The sequence below is a fragment of the Stegostoma tigrinum genome, chromosome 23 (genome assembly GCF_030684315.1).
Source record: "Stegostoma tigrinum isolate sSteTig4 chromosome 23, sSteTig4.hap1, whole genome shotgun sequence".
In the NCBI taxonomy this organism is placed as follows: Eukaryota; Metazoa; Chordata; class Chondrichthyes; order Orectolobiformes; family Stegostomatidae; genus Stegostoma; species Stegostoma tigrinum.
Window position 1 is genome coordinate 54,798,920 of NC_081376.1, and position 17,535 is coordinate 54,816,454.

General features: G+C 44.2%; 1 protein-coding gene across 5 annotated transcripts in view; it reads right to left on the minus strand.

The window, feature by feature from the left end:
• Nucleotides 1–17,535, minus strand: part of LOC125462435 (transmembrane channel-like protein 7) — a 103,148-nt gene that overhangs the window by 64,998 nt on the left and 20,615 nt on the right. For 2 of the 5 annotated variants that reach the window (XM_059654205.1, XM_059654203.1), the window contains exons 3-4: nt 14,099–14,241; nt 7,325–7,492 (exon numbers count right to left, since the gene is read on the minus strand). In XM_059654205.1, coding sequence (XP_059510188.1) covers nt 7,325–7,492; nt 14,099–14,241 — 311 coding nt within the window. Of the gene's footprint in view, nt 1–1,384; nt 1,513–7,324; nt 7,493–14,098; nt 14,242–14,706; nt 14,822–17,535 lie in introns of those variants that run through there. The other 3 variants (XM_059654206.1, XM_059654204.1, XM_059654207.1) reach the window with 3 other exon arrangements.

The following is a 17,535-nucleotide window of genomic DNA, read 5'->3' on the forward strand; positions in this document are numbered from 1 at the left end:
ATACACTGCAGAAACTCAAAGATCCCCAGATAGTACCTTTCAAACTCACAACCACTTCCATCTAGAAAGTCAAGAGCAACAGATATATGTGCACACCATCACCTGCAAGATCTCCCTCTAAGCCACTCACCACCCTGACTTGAGAATATAATCGCTGTCCATCATGGTTGTCAGGTCAAAGTCCTGGAATTCCCTCCTTAATGGCTTTGTGGATCAACCCACAGCAGGTGGACTGCTGCAGTTCAAGAAGGCAGCTCAGCACTACCATGTCAAGGGCAAGCAGGGATGGGTAATAAATACTAGCGCAGCCAGCGATGCCCACAACCAACAGCAATGAATTTTTTAAAAATCCTCACATGGTTCAACCTAAACATTATTCCAGGCCCATAGCAATGTGTTGGAATTTTGACAACCCTCTAAAATTTAAGCAAATCATTCAGTGGTACCTAACAACCGCAATGTCTGACAAAAGGAATCTAACTTTGTGGTAACATGGGCCCCATCCCCAGGTATGTAATGTCCCATCAATGGGACAGGACCAAACACAAAAAAGAGCAATTAGCCTTGGGAGTCCTCAACATTGAGTACAGACTGCATAAAGACTCGTGACATCAGTTCAATTACTTCCTGTCTTCTGTCTCCCTCCCTTTATTAGACAAGGATGTTACATTACCCATTTCCTCCTCAACTCCAGTAATTCCTGAAAGATCACCACCAATATCTCCATAATCTCTTCAGGTCTCTCCTTGACAGCTCTGGCATGCAGTCCATCTAATCAGTGATTTGTCTGCTTTCAGGCCTTTCAGTTTCCTTAGCGCCATCTTTTTAGTAATTACCACTACTCTCACCTCTGCCCCCTTGCTCTCTTGAAGTTCTGATATACTGCTACATCTACTGTAAAGACTAATGTAAAGTAGCTATTCAGTTTCTCCACGGTTTCTTTATTCTCCATTACAACTTCTCCAGCTTGATTTTCCAGCAGTCCGTCCACTCTTGCCTCGATCTTACATTTTAATATATCTAAACCAACTCCTGCATACACCTTTTATATTACTAGCTAGCTTATCCTCATATTTCATCTTCTCTGCCATATTGCTTTTTTTAAAGTTATCTTCTGCTTGTTTTTAAAAGGGCTCCCAATCCTCTGGCTTCCCACTTATCTTCACCACATGGTGTGCTTTTTCTTTTGCTTCTATGCTGTCCTTGACTTTCTGTGTCAGCCATGGTTATCTTGTCCGCCCCCGAGTATGCTTCTTCTTCCTAAGGATGAATTTCTGCCACCTCCCCAGTTACCCTCAAAAACTCCTGCCATTGCTGTTTCAATATTTTCCCTACTCAGCTTCCTCCTCCAAACAAGCTCTTCCCCTCATGTCTTTATAGTTACCTTAACTCTCCAGCTGATTCATCACTGGCTTTCCCTCCATCATTAAGGTGAGAAGTGGGATGTTCGCCGATGATTGCAATGTCCAGCATTAATTGCAATTCCTCAGAGATTCTGAAGGAATCTGTGTAATGATGACCTGGACAACATTCAAACTTAGGTTGAAAAGTGGCTAGTAACAATTGTGACAAACAAGTGCCTTGCAAAATTTATCTTATTCAAGAGAGAATTCAACCACCTCTCCTTAATATTTAACAGCATTACCATCACTGAATCCCTTACAATCTGGGGTTTACCATTAACCAAAAAGCGAACTGGACTAACTGTGTAAACACTGAGGTTACAACAGCCAAAGGCTAGGAATACATCAGTAAATAACTCACCTCCTGACTCTTTAAAACATGTTCACCATTTAAAAATCAGAAGGGCAATGGAATATTTTGCAGTGGAGCGCGGCGGGAGCCGGGCGGACATGAGGTCAGAGCAGAGAGGCAGTTGGGAAGGTGAGTGAGTGCTATTTAAGTAGGTGTGTTCTCGGCCCCAGGTCCTACACGGTAGGGCCTCCCTCCCACCCTCCTCCTCTAAACTAATTAAGAGCCCACAGACCCACAGCAAAAAACAAGGGTTGAGGGAAGTACCTGGTGAGTAAAGTGCGAGTCTTTGGCTCAGAGGTTTTTGGCGAAGAGACTCAGTGAGGAGATTACGCCACAGTTGAAGAGGTGAAGACATGACTGCCAAGCTGATTCAGTGTGCTATGTGCATGATGTTGAAGGTCAGGGTCACTGATGATGCTTCTGGCTCCTATAGCTGTGGAAAGTGTGCACACATTCACCTTCTGAAGGAAGTTGTTGCAGCACTAAAGAACTAGATGACCTCAGGCTCATCCAAGAGAACGAGAATTTCCTGGACAGGACCTTCGACGGGGTCATTACACCGAGGATACCAGAAGAGAGAAGGGGGATGTTGATGAGGAAGGAAGACATGAATTAAGTACAAGAGACCCCAGGGGAAGTACCTATTGTAAATAGGCTGACTCTCCTGGAAACTGTCGAGACAGATGACACTGCCAGTCCGAGAGGCGGACAGGTCTGCGAGTCAAAAATTGGCGAAGAGGCAGAGCCGAGGAGTCAGACATCACATAAAGCTGTAGTAACAAGAGACTCCATAGTGAGAGGGACTGAAAGGGGTTTCTGCGGCAACAGGCGGGATTTGCGGACGGTGTGCTGCTTTCCTGGTGCCAGGATCCAGGACGTCACTGATAGAGTGTAGGGAATACTCAAGGGCGAAGGTGAAGAGCCAGAGGTGGTGGTGCGTGTCAGCACTAATGGCGTCGGGAAGAAAAGGAGGGGCATTCTACAGCGGGACTTCAGGAAACTCAGAAAAAGGCTGCAAAGCAGGACTTCAAGGGTGGTTATCTCCGGTTTGCTTCCAGTTCCTCGGGCTGGAGAGGGCAGGAACAGGGAGATAATGGACTTGAATGTGTGGCTGAGAAACTGGTGCCGGAAGCAAGGATTTAAATTCTTGGATCACAGGGGTATGAATTGGTGTAAGGATAAATTGTACAAGAGGGTCAGGTTGCATCTTAATAAGGGGGGACTAGCAGTCTGGCAGGTCACTGCAACACAGGTGTGTTTAAACTAAGCAGTGGGGGGGAGGGGCCAAACTGGAAATTTAAGAATTAAGTTAAAGGGAAAGTGAGAATAAGTGAAGTTAAGAAAGACAACAGAATCAACAGAGCAGAAAACTCAGGAAGGGATTGTACAGTATGGCCAAGTGAAATAGGGATTCATAGGAAGGGTAAGGGGAGAAACAAATTTAAAATATTATATATGAATGCACGAACCATAAGAAAGAAGGTGGATGAACTTGAGGCTCAGTTGGAAATTGGCAAGCATGATGTTGTGGGGATAACTGAGACATGGCTTCAAGTGGACAGGGCCTGGAAAATGAATATTTAAGGGTATACGTGCTATCAAAAGGACGGACTGATGGGCAGAGGAGGTGGAGGGACATAGAATCAGGAGATGTAGAGTCAGTATGGATAGAACTGAGAAATTCTAAGGGTAGAAAGACACTAATGGGAGTTATCTACAGGCCGCCAAACAGTAGTCATGGTGTAGGGATAAGCTGAATCAAGAGTTGAAACTGGCCTATCGCAAAGGCATCACTACAGTTGTTATGGGAGATTTCAACATGCGGGTAGACTGGGAGAATCAGGATGGTATTAGACCCCAAGAAAGGGAGTTTGTGGAGTGCCTCCGAGATGGATTCTTAGAACAGCTTGTACAGGAGCCTAACAGGGAGGAGGCAATTCTACATCTGGTGTTGTGCAATGAACCGGATTTGATCAGGGACCTCAAAGTAAAGGAGCCATTAGGAGGTAGTGACCATGATATGATAAGTTTTAATCTGCAGTTTGAGAGGGAGAAGGGAGAATCGGAAGTATCAGCATTGCAGTTGAATAAAGGGAACTACGGAGTTATGAGGGAGGAGCTGGCCAAAGTTCAATGCTACAATACCCTCGCAGGGATGGCAGTGGAACAACAAAGGCAGGTATTTCTGGATATAATGCAGAATGTGCAGGATCAGTTCATAACTATCCTAAGGGGAGGCAGGGGCGGCCGTGGCTGACGAGGGAAGTTAAGGGCTGTATAAAGATAAAAGAGAAGAAGTATAACTTAGAAAAGATGAACAGGAAGCCAGAGGACTGGGAAGCTTTTAAAGAGCAACAGAAGATAATTAAAAAGGCAATACGCGGAGAAAAAATGAGGTACGAAGGAAAACTGGCCAAAAATATAAAAGAGGATAGTACAAGCTTTTTTAGGTATGTAAAAAGAAAAAAAAAGGTTAAAACTAAAATTGGGCCCTTGAAGTCGGAGATGGGTGAATTTATTATGGGGAACAAGGAAATGGCAGAAGAGTTGAACAGGTACTTTGGATCTGTCTTCACTAGGGAAGACACAAGCAATCTCCCAGATGCAATAGTAGCTGAAGGACCTAGGGTAATGGGCAAACTGAAGGGAATTTATATTAGGCAGGAAATAGTGTTGGATAGACTGTTAGGTCTGAAGGCTGATAAGTCCCCGAGACATGATGGTCTGCATCCCAGGGCACTTAAGGAGGTGGTTCTAGAAATCGTGGATGCATTGGTAATCATTTTCCAATGTTCTATAGATTCAGGATCAATTCCTGCAGATTGGAGGGTGGCTAATGTTGTCCCACTTTCAAGAAAGGAGGGAGAGAGAAAACAGGAAATTATAGTCCGGTTAGCCTGATGACAGTGGTGGGAAAGATGCTGGAGTCAATTATAAAAGATGAAATTACGACTTATTTGGATAGCAGCAACAGGATAGGTCAGAGTCAGCATGGATTTACAAAGGGGAAATCGTGCTTGACTAATCTTCTGGAATTTTTTGAGGATGTATCTATGAAGATGGACAAGGGAGAACCAATGGATGTAGTGTACCTGGACTTTCAGAAAGCCTTTGATAAAGTCCCGCATAGGAGATTGGTGAACAAAATTAGGGCACATGGTATTGGGGGCAAAATACTGACTTGGATTGAAAATTGGCTGGCTGACAGGAAGCAAACAGTAGTGATAAACGGGTCCCTTTCGGAATGGCAGGCAGTGACCAGTGGGGTACTGTAAGGTTCGGTGCTGGGACTGCAGCTGTTTACAATATACATTAATGCTATAGACGGAGGCATTAAAAGTAATATTGGCAAATTTGCTGATGATACAAAGCTGGGTGGCAGTGAGGAGGATGTTATGAGAATACAGGGTGACTTGGACAGGCTAGGTGAGTGGACAGATGCATGGCAGTTGCAGTTTAATATGGATAAATGTGAGGTTATCCACTTTGGTGGTAAGAACAGGAAGGCAGATTACTATCTTAATGGAGTCAAGTTAGGTAAAGGGGAAGTATAACGAGATCTAGGTGTTCTTGTATATCAGTCAATGAAAGCAAGCATGCCAGTACAGCAGGCAGTGAACAAAGCTAATAGCATGGTGGCCTTCATAACAAGAGGAATTGAGAATATGAACAGAGGTCCTTCTGCAGCTGTACAGGGCCCTGGTGAGACCGCACCTGGAGTACTGTGTGCAGTTTTGGTCTCCAAATTTGAGGAAGGACATTCTTGCTATTGAGGAAAGTGCAGTGTAGGTTCACGAGGCCAATTTCCAGAATGGCGGGACTATCATATGTTAAAAGATTGGAGCGACTGGGCTTGTATACACTTGAGTTTAGAAGGATGAGAGGGGATCTGATTGCGACATACAAGGGTATTAAGGGATTGGACACTCTGGAGGCAGGAAGCATGTTTCCACTGATGGGTGAGTCCAGAACCAGAGGACATAGTTTAAAAATAAGGGGTAGGCCATTTAGAACAGAGTTGAGGAAAAACTTCTTCACCCAGAGTGGTGGATATATGGAATGCTCTGCCCCAGAAGGCAATGGAGGCCAACTCTCTGGATATTTTCAAGAAAGAGATGGATAGAGCTCTTAAAGATAGTGGAATCAAGGGTTATGGGTATAAGGCAGGAACAGGATACTGATTGTGGGTGATCAGCCATGATCATAATGAAGGGTGGTGCTGGCTCAAAGAGCCGAATGGGCTACTCCAGGACCTATTGTCTATTGTCTATATTCTCCAAATACCAAGATGAGTAATACTCCAAAGTTCAAAGAGCTCAACACCACCTAAGACAAAGTACCTCATTTGACAGGCACTCCATCCAACAGACTGAATACTGACTCCTTCTCTGACCCATGCGCAGTGCCCACAGTGTGTACTAGCTACAAGATGTGCATTAACAACTTATCAGATTCTTTAAAGCCTTCATCGCCTTTCAAAAATGCAACCTGTATCACCTGGATGAGCAGGGGCAGCATGTACATGAGAACACCACAACCTGCAAGCTTCCCTTCAAACCATGCGACATCCTGTGACCTACATGGATTTTCCTTTACTATTTCTGGTTTAGAATCCTGGAACTCCCTAACAGCTTTGTGGATATACTTACAACATATGGATTGCAGAGGTTCAAGAAGGCACTATTCACGACTGCTCAGATACCGAAGCAGTCCACGTCCAAATGTAGGCCTGGGCTGACAAGCTGCAAGTCATATTCATGCCGTACAAATGCCAGAAAAGTGACCATCTCCAATAAAAGAACCTAACCATCATCCTTTGATATCATGCTTATTCATTTGAATTACTGCTGCCATGTTTACCAATCTGGCCTTATTTGCTGGTTCACCACAATATCTGTATGCTCCATCCCTTCCTGTCACATTCTGGTTCCCATTAGCCACATCACTACCCTGCATTTATCCCAGTACCATACCAATTCCCTGCAAACAAGTCAGCATCGCCTCGAAATGTGGTTCGTATACTATCAATAACGATCCAAGTGGAGCTGGATAACTCACTGATATGTTGTAGGTGGCCAAAATTTTAAAATTATATTTTTTTTACCAAATAGCTCTATTGACCAAAACAAGATAAATAATCAAAATATGCCAAAAAATGAGGCATGGTAAGAATCAGCCTAAGAACATGATAGCAGAAATATGCCCATGGCTGGTAGTCACAATACTACATAGACTTAAACAAGAAAAATATTTTTCTGCCCATGTATGGAAAACAGCTGTGTCAACATGAGAAAATTAATTAAAGGTATGGGTCTCAATTGGAACAAAAGTAGATTGGAGTGAGAAAGATCCCAGCAGCACCAAAGCATAACGTTATCTTCGTCAATTTCATTTTCTCATGAGAAGCCAACAACGTTATCTGTATGTGAAAAGTGAAAATACAAACCCGATATTTTGCATACCATCTGATTCATCTGGATTTTCCTTTGAGTTTAGTGAGCACAATAATTAACACAAGCTTCTAAAAATATAATCTGAAATCCCAAATTTAATGCATTTGGTTAATTACCTACTACAGAGGATGGAACTTCGGCATGTGTAGTGTTAACAACTTGGTGCGTTGAAATGATGGTTGGAAGTATGACAAGGGTAAACATTAGAAGAAATATCACAAAATTCAACAAAACCAGAAAACGAAGAAAGGAAAAATAAGATCGGATTCCAGTGCCAAATTTGCCTGAAAGACAAAGAAAAATTAAATCAATTCAATAATTCAATATTGTATTGAAACATATAAAATTACTCGGGAAAAAGAGTGGAAGGGCGATAGTCATTGGGGATTCAATTGCAAGGGGAGCAGATAGGCGGTTCTGTGGTCAAAAACGGGACTCCTGAATGGTATGTTGCTTCCCAGGTGCACGGGTCAGGGATGTGTCCGATTGGCTGCAGAACATTCTGAAGGGGGAGGGTGAACAGCCAGTTGTCATGGTGCATATAGGTATCAATGATATAGGTAGAAAACGGGATGAGGTCCTACAAGCAGAATTTAGGGAGTTAGGAGCCAAGTTAAAAAGTAGGACTTCAAAGGTAGTAATTTCAGGATTGCTACCAGTGCCACGTGCTAGTCAGTGCAGAAATGAAAGAATAGCCAGGATGTTGTGTGGCTTGAGAGATGGTGTAGGAGGGAGGGGTTCAGATTTTTGGGACATTGGAACCGGTTCTGGGGAAGGTGGGACTATTACAAATTGGACAGTCTACACCTGAACCGGACTGGAGCCAATGTCCTTGGGGATACTTTTGCTTTTGTGGGGGGAGGGTTTAAACTAATGTGGCAGGGGGATGAGAACCAAATATTGGGCAGAAAAGAGGGAGGAACGAAAGCCTGTAGGGAACTAGATAATGGAGTCAGTGTGACTAAAGGGAATAGTAGTCGGGGAACAGATGATGAACACAAAGGGACAGGTGGTCTGAGGTGCATTTGTTTTAATGCGAGAAGTGTAGTAGACAAGGCAGATGAGCTTAGGGCTTGGATCGGTACCTGGAGGTATGATGTTATTGCTATTACTGAGACTTGGTTGAGGGAAGGGCACGGGAAGGGCATGACTGGCAACTGGTTGTCCCAGGATATCGATGCTTCAGGCGGGATAGAGAGAGAGGGAAAAGGGGTGGAGGAGCTGCAGTAATGATCAAAGTCGATATCATAGCCGCACTGAAGGAGGACCCCATGGAGGACTCAAGCAGTGAGGCAATGTGGGTAGAACTCAGAAATACGAAGGGTGCAGTAACAATGTTGGGGCTGTACTACAGGCCTCCCAACAGCGAGCGTGAGGTAGAGGTACAAATATGTAAACAGATAATGGAAAGGTGTAGGAGAAACAGGGTGGTGGTGATGGGAGATTTTAATTTTCCCAACATTGACTGGGATTCACTCAGTGTTAGGGGTCAACGGAGCAGAATTTGTAAGGTATGTCCAGGAGGGTTTTCTAGAGCAGTATGTATGTAGTCCAACTCAGGAAGGGTTCATACTGGACCTGGTGCTGGGGAATGAGCCCGGCCAGGTGGTTGATATTACAGTAGGGGACTACTTTGGAAATAGTGATCACAATTCCGTAAGTTTTACAATACTCATGGACAAGGATAGGAATGGTCCTAAAGTAAGAGTACTAAACTGGGGGAAGGCTGACTATACCAAGATTTGGCAGGATCTGAGGAATGTAGATTGGGAGAAACTGTTTGAAGGTAAATCCACATTTGCTATGTGGGAGGCTTTTAAGGAGAGGTTGATCAGTGTGCAGGAGAGACATGTTCCTGTGAAAATGAGGAATAGAAAAGGCAAGATTAGGGAGCCATGGATGACAGGTGAAATTGTGAGACTAGCCAAGAGAAAAAAGGAAGCATACATGAGGTCCAGGCGACTGAAGACAGACGAAGCATTGCAAGAATATCGGGAATGAAGAGCGAATCTGAAACGAGGGATTAAGAGGGCTAAGAGAGGACACGAGATATTGCTGGCAAACATGGTTAAGGAAAATCCCAAAGCCTTTTATTCATATATAAAGAGCAAGAGGGTAACGAGAGAAAGGATTGGCCCACTCAAGGACAAAGAAGGAAAGTTATGCGCCGATTCAGAGAAAATGGGTGACATTCTTATAGAGTACTTTGCATCGGTATTCACCAAGGAGAGGGACATGACGGATGTTGAGGTTAGGGATAGATGTTTGCTTAGTCTAGGTCAAGAAGACATAAGGACAGAGGAAGTGTTAGGTATCCTAAAAGACATTAAGGTGGACAAGTCCCCAGGTCCGGATGGGATCTATCCCAGGTTACTGAAGGAAGCGAGAGAAGAAATAGCTGGGGCCCTAACAGATATCTTTGCAGCGTCCTTAGACACGGGTGAGGCCCCAGAGGACTGGAGACTTGCTAATGTTGTCCCCTTGTTTAAAAAGGGCAGCAAGGATAATCCAGGTAATTATCGACCGGAGAGCCAGATGTCAGTGGTAGGGAAGCTACTGGAGGAGGTTTTGAGGGATAGGATCTATTCCCATTTGGAAGAAAATGGGCTTGGCAGTGATAGGCAACATGGTTTTGTACAGGGAAGGTCATGTCTTACCAACTTCATAGAATTCTTTGAGGACGTGACAAAGTTGATTGATGAGGGAAAGGCTGTAGATGTCATATACATGGACTCCAGTGAGGCGTTTGATAAGGTTCCCCATGGCAGGCTGATGGAGAAAGTGAAGTCACATGGGGTCCAGGCTGATGGAGAAAGTGAAGTCACATGGGGTCCAGGGTGTACTAGCCAGATGGATAAAAAAACTGGCTGGGCAACAGGAGGCAGAGGGTAGTAGTAGAAGGGAGTTTCTCAAATTGGAGACCTGTGACCAGTGGTGTTCCACAGGGATCTGTGCTCGGACCACTGTTGTTTGTGATATATGTAAATGATCTAGAGGAAGGTGTAGGTGGTCTGATCAGCAAGTTTGCTGATGACACTAAGATTGGTGGAGTAGCTGATAGTGAAGGGGACTGTCAGAAATTACAGCAGAATATAGATAGACTGGAGAGTTGGGCAGATAAATGACAGATGGAGTTTAATCCAGGCAAATGCGAGGTGATGCATTTTGGAAGATCAAATTCAAGGGCAAACTATACAGTAAATGGAAAAGTCTTAGGGAAAATTGATGAACAGAGAGATCTGGGTGTTCAGGTCCATTGTTCCCTGAAGGTGACAACGCTGGTCAATACGGTGGTCAAGAAGGCATATGGCATGCTTTCCTTCATTGGGCAGGGTATTGAGTACAAGAGTTGGCAGGTCATGTTGCAGTTGTATAGGACTTTGGTTCTGCCACATTTGGAGTACTGTGTGCAGTTCTGGTCACCACATTACCAAAAGGATGTGGATGCTTTGGAGAGGGTGCAGAGGAGGTTCACCAGGATGTTGCCTGGTATGGAGGGTGCTAGCTATGAAGAGAGGTTGAGTAGATTAGGATTATTTTCATTAGAAAGACGGAGATTGAGGGGGGACCTGATTGAGGTCTACAAAATCATGAGGGGTATAGACAGGGTGGATAGCAAAAAGCTTTTTCCCAGAGTGGGGGACTCAATTACTAGGGGTCATGAGCTCAAAGTGAGAGGAGGAAAGTTTAAGGGAGATATGCGTGGAAAGTTCTTTACGCAGAGGGTGGTGGGTGCCTGGAACATGTTGCCAGAAGAGGTGGTAGACGCAGACACGTTAGCGTCTTTTAAGATATATTTGGACAGGTACATGGATGGGCAGGGAGCAAATGGACACAGACCGTTAGAAAATGGATGACAGGTTAGACAGAGGATCTTGATCGACGCAGGCTTGGAGGGCCAAAGGGCCTGTTCCTGCGCTGTAGGTTTCTTTGTTTCTTACTCAGGGTAAATGCTGACGTTATTCCCTCTCGTGGGAAAGTTCGGGAGATAGATTAGGATGAATTTCTTTCTCTGAGAAAATAGCGAATTTGTAGAATTTTTTTTTGCGGAGGGCCATCAAGTTTGGGTTGTTAAGTACATTCAAGGCTGAGATAGACAGATTCCTAATCACTAAAGGAATCAAGGATTATGGGGATTAAGTAGAAAAGTGAATTGAGGGTTATCAGATCAACCCATGATTTCACTGAAGGAAGCACTGGAGGGAGCTCACTGGAACAGGCTCAGTGGGTCGAATGGGCTTCTCTGCTGCTACATCTATGATGTAAAAATCAGCTAGGAATACAGAAACAGATTGAAGCCATTTTGAACCTGTTGTGTCATTCAATACATACTGGGTGACATGTACCTCAACTTCATTTACCTGCCTTGATTTCATATACTTTAATATATTTACCTAACAACAATCTAAGAATCATAGCTTTTAAATTTTCAATTGACCTAGCCTTAACAGCCAGGTATACAAGCTGACAAATTAAGCCCTTCAAGCCTGTTTTTTCTAAATTCGGGGACAAATGTGTTTTGGCTGGGCAACATTTGTTGCCCATCAGAAGGTCGTGGTGAGCTGCATTCTTGAACTGCACAGCCTGCGTGCTGCAGGCAGACACACAAAGCCCTCAGGCACCGTTGATTACAATTATGGCTTATTTGTTGACATTTCAAATTCCATAATCCTATCTGTCCCCAATAACCTTCAATTCCCACACTTTAACGACAACCACCTCCACCTTAAAAAATTCAAAGACATTGTCTCGGTCTTTTGAGATGTATAGTTTGAAAACTGCAAAACCCTCTGAAAGAAAGAAAAAAGCTCCTCATCTCCTTAGAAGAGCAACCCCTGATTTAAAACAACATCTTCTAGTCTGTACTCATCACAACTGTAAACATCATTTCTACATTCACCTTGTCAAGATCACTCAGAATCTTATAAATATCAATCAAATAACACATTGGTCTTCGAAACTCTGATGAAAACAAGCCCAGCTTGTCCAACCTTTTCTATTAAGATTCCAGATATTCCAGATATCAAACTAGTAAAGCTCGTCTGAACTGCATCCCACTTACATCCTCCCTTAAATGAGGAGACCAAAAACTGCACCCAGCATTCCAGAAGTGGTCTTACCAAGCTCTGTAATATAGAAGCATAATGTCTTTACTTTTATGTCCAATTCCTCTCATGATAAAGGTTACCATCCCATTAGCCTTCTTTATTACTCAGACTCAGACATTTACAGCACAAACAGGGACCATTCAGCCCATCATTTCTGAGCTGCCAACAAAGGTCTGACTCTACTGACCCCATTTTCCAGATCTTGGCTCCCAGCCTGGGAGGCTATAGCAACACAAGTGATCATCTATATACTGCTTAAATATTACAAGAGATTTTGACTCAATCACCCTTTCAGATAGTGAGTTCCAGACTCTTATTATCTTCTGAATGAAAAGAATTCTCAATTCATCTTCGCCTTCTACCTTACATCTTAAATATCTGCTCTCTGGTGATTAACTTCTCTACCGAGGAGGTGAAGGCCCAGTGCTGTTATCACTGGACTGTTATCCCAAAGATCCAGATAATGTTCTGGGAACCTGGGTTCAAATCCCGGCATAGCAAATGGTGGGATTTGAATTCAAAATAAAATTTGGAATTAAGAATCTAATGATGACCATTAATCCATTATCAAAACCCATCTGGTTCACTAATGTCCTTTAAGGAAGGAAACTTCCATCCTTACCTGGTCTGGCATACATGTGACTCCAGACCCAAAGCAATGTGGTTGACTCCGAACTGCCCTCTGGGCAATTGGGGATGGACAATAAATGCTGCCTAGCCAGTGATGTCCAGACCCCGTTAATGAATAAAGAAAATAAAACCTGTAGAGTCAGTGTTTTCTTGTCCAGTCTATCTATGCCCCTCATAATCTTAAACATCTTTATCTTAACCTTTGCTAATCCAAGGAAAACAACGATAACCTATGCACTATTTCCTCATAACTAAGACCCTCCAACCCAAACAGCATCTTGGTGATTTTCATTTCCACCATCTCTGGTGCAGTCACATCCTTCCTAAAATATGGTGACTAGAAATGCACGCAGCACTCCAGTTATGGCCTAACCTCTGTTTTGTACAGTTCCAGTATAACTTCCTTGTTCTTGTATACCCGTGTCAGCTAAAGGAATGTATCTGATCCACCTTCTTAACAGTCTTTACTTGTCTTACCTTCAGGAATCTGTGCATATGCATAAATGGGCTCTTCTGATCTTCAGTACTTTCCGGATTCCTCCTGATTTTGAAAACATTTACCAAAATCTCCTCTTGAAATTTTCTTTATAAAAGGAGAACATCACTAACCTGATTTCCAGGGATGAGGAATTACATTCAGTTAAATCTTTTCTGCACACTGTCTAAAATGTTTGCATTCTACCCTTGGTTCAATGTCAGGATTCAACACAGTATGCCAGTTGAGATCAAGTCAGTGTTATGCAAATATTCTTGTAACTTACTTGTTTTTGTACTCCAGCTACTATTCTTAAAGCTCAGGATCTGATGTGCATTACTGATCACTTTCTTAATCTGCAGTACCACCTTCAAACTAACTTGTATATACAGATTTTATAAATTACCTGCTTCATCTTCAGTATGATAAATATCTATCTCATAGTATTTCGTAACAAATATGTGATTACAACCTGACAATCAAATCCCAGCCACTTCATGAACTGAAGTCCCCTTTGTCTTAGAAGGAAAACAAATTAGTCTTACATTTCACACCTATCCACCTTTTTTTAAAAAATAACACAAATCAACATTTTTAAGAATGAGCTGTTAACATTTTATCAAAACAGACTCATGCAATTCAACTGTTTAGCTGAATGACAATTCAAAATCTCTCACCTTCAATATCATGAATGTCTGTTTTCCAAAGATAGAGGCTGGATAAACGCTCCTTGACAGTTTGAATAAATCTTGCCCTTTTTCTAAATAGACGACCTTGATCGTATTTTGTTAACATGTATGTTTGATAATCTGGACTAGCTCTGAAAAACGTGAGAGAATAAAACTTTAAAATGAGACACACATTAACACGTAAAGAAACTCCACCACATACACTAATTGTGGCCTAATCCAGGCTTAATACTGATCCTTCACTTTTGAGTGCTCTGCTGAGATCTAAAATCCAAGAATTTTCTGATAGCTATCCCTTTTGCAGCAGTAATTTCTCTGGAAATGCTGTCAACACAACATGTGCAATAATTCCACTGAAACTCCATCAGCAGAAAAACAGGAACAACTCAAAGGAGATTTTTTTGGCAAAAGTTTTTAATAAATATTTCTAAAAAACAACTTATAGGTCTATTCCAACTGTAAGATGTGCAGAAATCCTGAGTGACAAAGAAGTGTTCCTAATCTTAATAATCATCACAGCGTCAATGTTCACAACTTTCCAAATTAGGTTACAAAAGGAGAGAATATCAAGCTGCAGAGTTACATAACTACCCAACCTCAAAATTGTTCCAAACTAGAAGGCATGTCTTGGTTTTCTTCAATGGGTCAAAGCAGAGACCAAGAGGGTTGAGATAATAAAGTGTGAAGCTGGATGAACACAGCAGGCCAAGCAGCATCTCAGGTGCACAAAAGCTGACATTTCGGGCCTAGACACTTCATTAGAAAAGGGGGATGGGGAGAGGGTTCTGAAATAAATAGGGAGAGAGGGGGAGGCGGACCAAAGATGGATAGAGGAGAAGATAGGTGGAGGGGAGAGTAGGGGTCGGGAGGTAGGGAGGGGATAGGTCAGTCCGGGGAGGATGGACAGGTCAAGGGGGCGGGATGAGGTTAGTAGGTAGGAAATGGAGGTGTGGCTTGAGATGGGAGGAGGGGATAGGTGAGAGGAAGAACAGGTTGGGCTGGGTTGGTTTTGGGATGCAGTGGGGGGAGGGGAGATTTTGAAGCTGTGGAATCCACATTGATACCATTGGGCTGCAGGGTTCCCAAACGGAATACAAGTTGCTGTTCCTGCAACCTAAGGGTGGCATCATTGTGGCACTGCAGGAGGCCCAGGATGGACATGTCGTCTCAGGAATGGGAGGGGGAGTTGAAATGGTTCACGACTGGGAGGCGCAGTTGTTTATTGCGAACCGAGCATAGGCGTTCTGCTAAGCAGTCCCCTAGCCTCCGTTTGGTTTACCCAATGTAGAGTTTGCGACACCGGGTACAGCAGATGCAGTATACCACATTGGTGGATGAGCAGGTGAACATCTGCTTGACGTGGAAAGACATCTTGGGGCCTGGGATGGGGTTGAGGGAGGAGATGTGGGGGCAAGTGTAGCACTTCCTGCAGTGGCAGAGGAAAGTGCCAGGTGTGGTGGGGTTGGAGGGGAGTGTGGAGCGGACAAGGGAGTCACAGAGAGAGTGGTCTCTCCAGAAGGTAGACAAGGGTGGGGTTGGAAAAATGTCTTCAGTGGTGGGGTCGGATTGTAGATGGCAGAAGTGTTGGAGGATGTTGCGTTGTATCCGGAGGTTGTTGGGGTGGTATGTGAGGACTAGGGGGATTCTCTTTTGGCGGTTATTGCGGGGGCGGGGTGTGAGGGATGAGATGCGGGAGACACGGTCGAAGGCGTTCTCGACCACTGCGGGGGGGGGGGGGGGATGTTGCAGTTCTTGAAGAACAAGGACATCTGGGATGTACAGGAGTGGAATGCCTCATCCTGGGAGCAGATACGGCAGAGGCAAAGGAATTGGGAATAGGGGATAGAATTTTTGCAGGAAGGTGGGTGGGAGGAGGTGTATTCCAGGTAGCTGTGGGAGTCGGTGGGCTTGAAATGGACATCGGTTTCTAGGTCATTACCTGAGATGGAGACAGAGGGGCCCAGGAAGGTGAGGGATGTGTTGGAGATGGCCCAGGTGAACTTGAGGTTGGGGTGGAAGTTGTTGGTGAAGTGGATGAACTGTTCAAGCTCCTCTTGAGAGCACGAGGCAGCACCGATACAGTCATCAAAGTAACGTTGGAAGAGGTGAGGTATAGGGCCAGTGTAGGTGCGAAAGAGGGACTGTTCCACATAACCTACAAAGAGGCAGGCATAGCTTGGGCCCATGTGGGTACCCATGACCCACCCCCTTTGTCTGTAGGAAGTGGGAGGAATCGAAAGAGAAGTTGTTGGGGGTGAGGACAAGTTCGGCTAGGCGGATTAGGGGGTCGGTGGAGGGGGAGTGGTTGGGTCTGCGCTTGGGAACCCTGCAGCCCAATGGAATCAATGTCGATTTCACCAGCTTCAAAATCTCCCCTCCCCCCACTGCATCCCAAAACCAACCCAGCTCTCCCTGCCTCCCTAACCTGATCTTCCTCTCACCTATCCCCTTCTCCCACCTCAAGCCGCTCCTCCATTTCCTACCTACTAACCTCATCCTGTCCCCTTGACCTGTCCGTCAGCCCCAACTGACCAATCCCCTCCCTACCTCCCCACCCATACTCTCCTCTCCACCTATCTTCTCCTCTGTCCATCTTTGGTCCGCCTCCCCCTCTCTCCCTATTTATTTCAGAATCCTCTCCCCGTCCTACTTTTCTGATGAAGGGTCTAGGCCCGAAACGTCAGCTTTTGTGGTCCTGAGATGCTGCTTGGCCTGCTGTGTTCATCCAGCTCCACACTTGGTTATCTCGGATTCTCCAGCATCTGCAGTTCCCATTATCTCTGATCACAACAAGAGGGTTGATTTGTTTTATTATGATGTACCAAAATACAGTGAAAATTATTGTTCTGTGTGCTAACCAGACAAATCATACCTTATAAAAGTACATTAGGGTATTGGAACAGAATGCAGAATATCATGTTCTCGCTACAGAGAAGGTGCAGAGAAAGTCTTTACAGGGCACTTAGCTTGGAATTGCTATTGGGAAACCCCACAATAGCAGCAAGGAGGCAGGGAGGGACACAGGAACCAGTAAGCTGCAAGAACACCGGGAGAATATTCAGTATAACTCCTGTTGACGTCTCAACTTCAGAAGTTGACAAAAGCTCCAAACTGGTGAGTACTGGCACCTGACAATTATTGGTTAATCCTTTATCTAATAGATATAGAGCAGTAGGAACTTAGTTGCAGTTGACCTTTTCATAACCTTAGGAATACAGCGGGAAGTTTAACAAAATAAGACTAATAATTCTAATCTAAGATGTTAATTGTAAGTTTAGCAGGTGTCAGGAGAGGTCAGCTGAGTGGAATGTGCAGCTTGTAACATGTGGGGAGTCCTGGGCACTGCCAGTCCCAGTTGACCACATGTGCAGAAAATGCTCCCAGTGCAGAAACTGGAGCTTAGGGTCTTGCAGTTTGAACAGCAG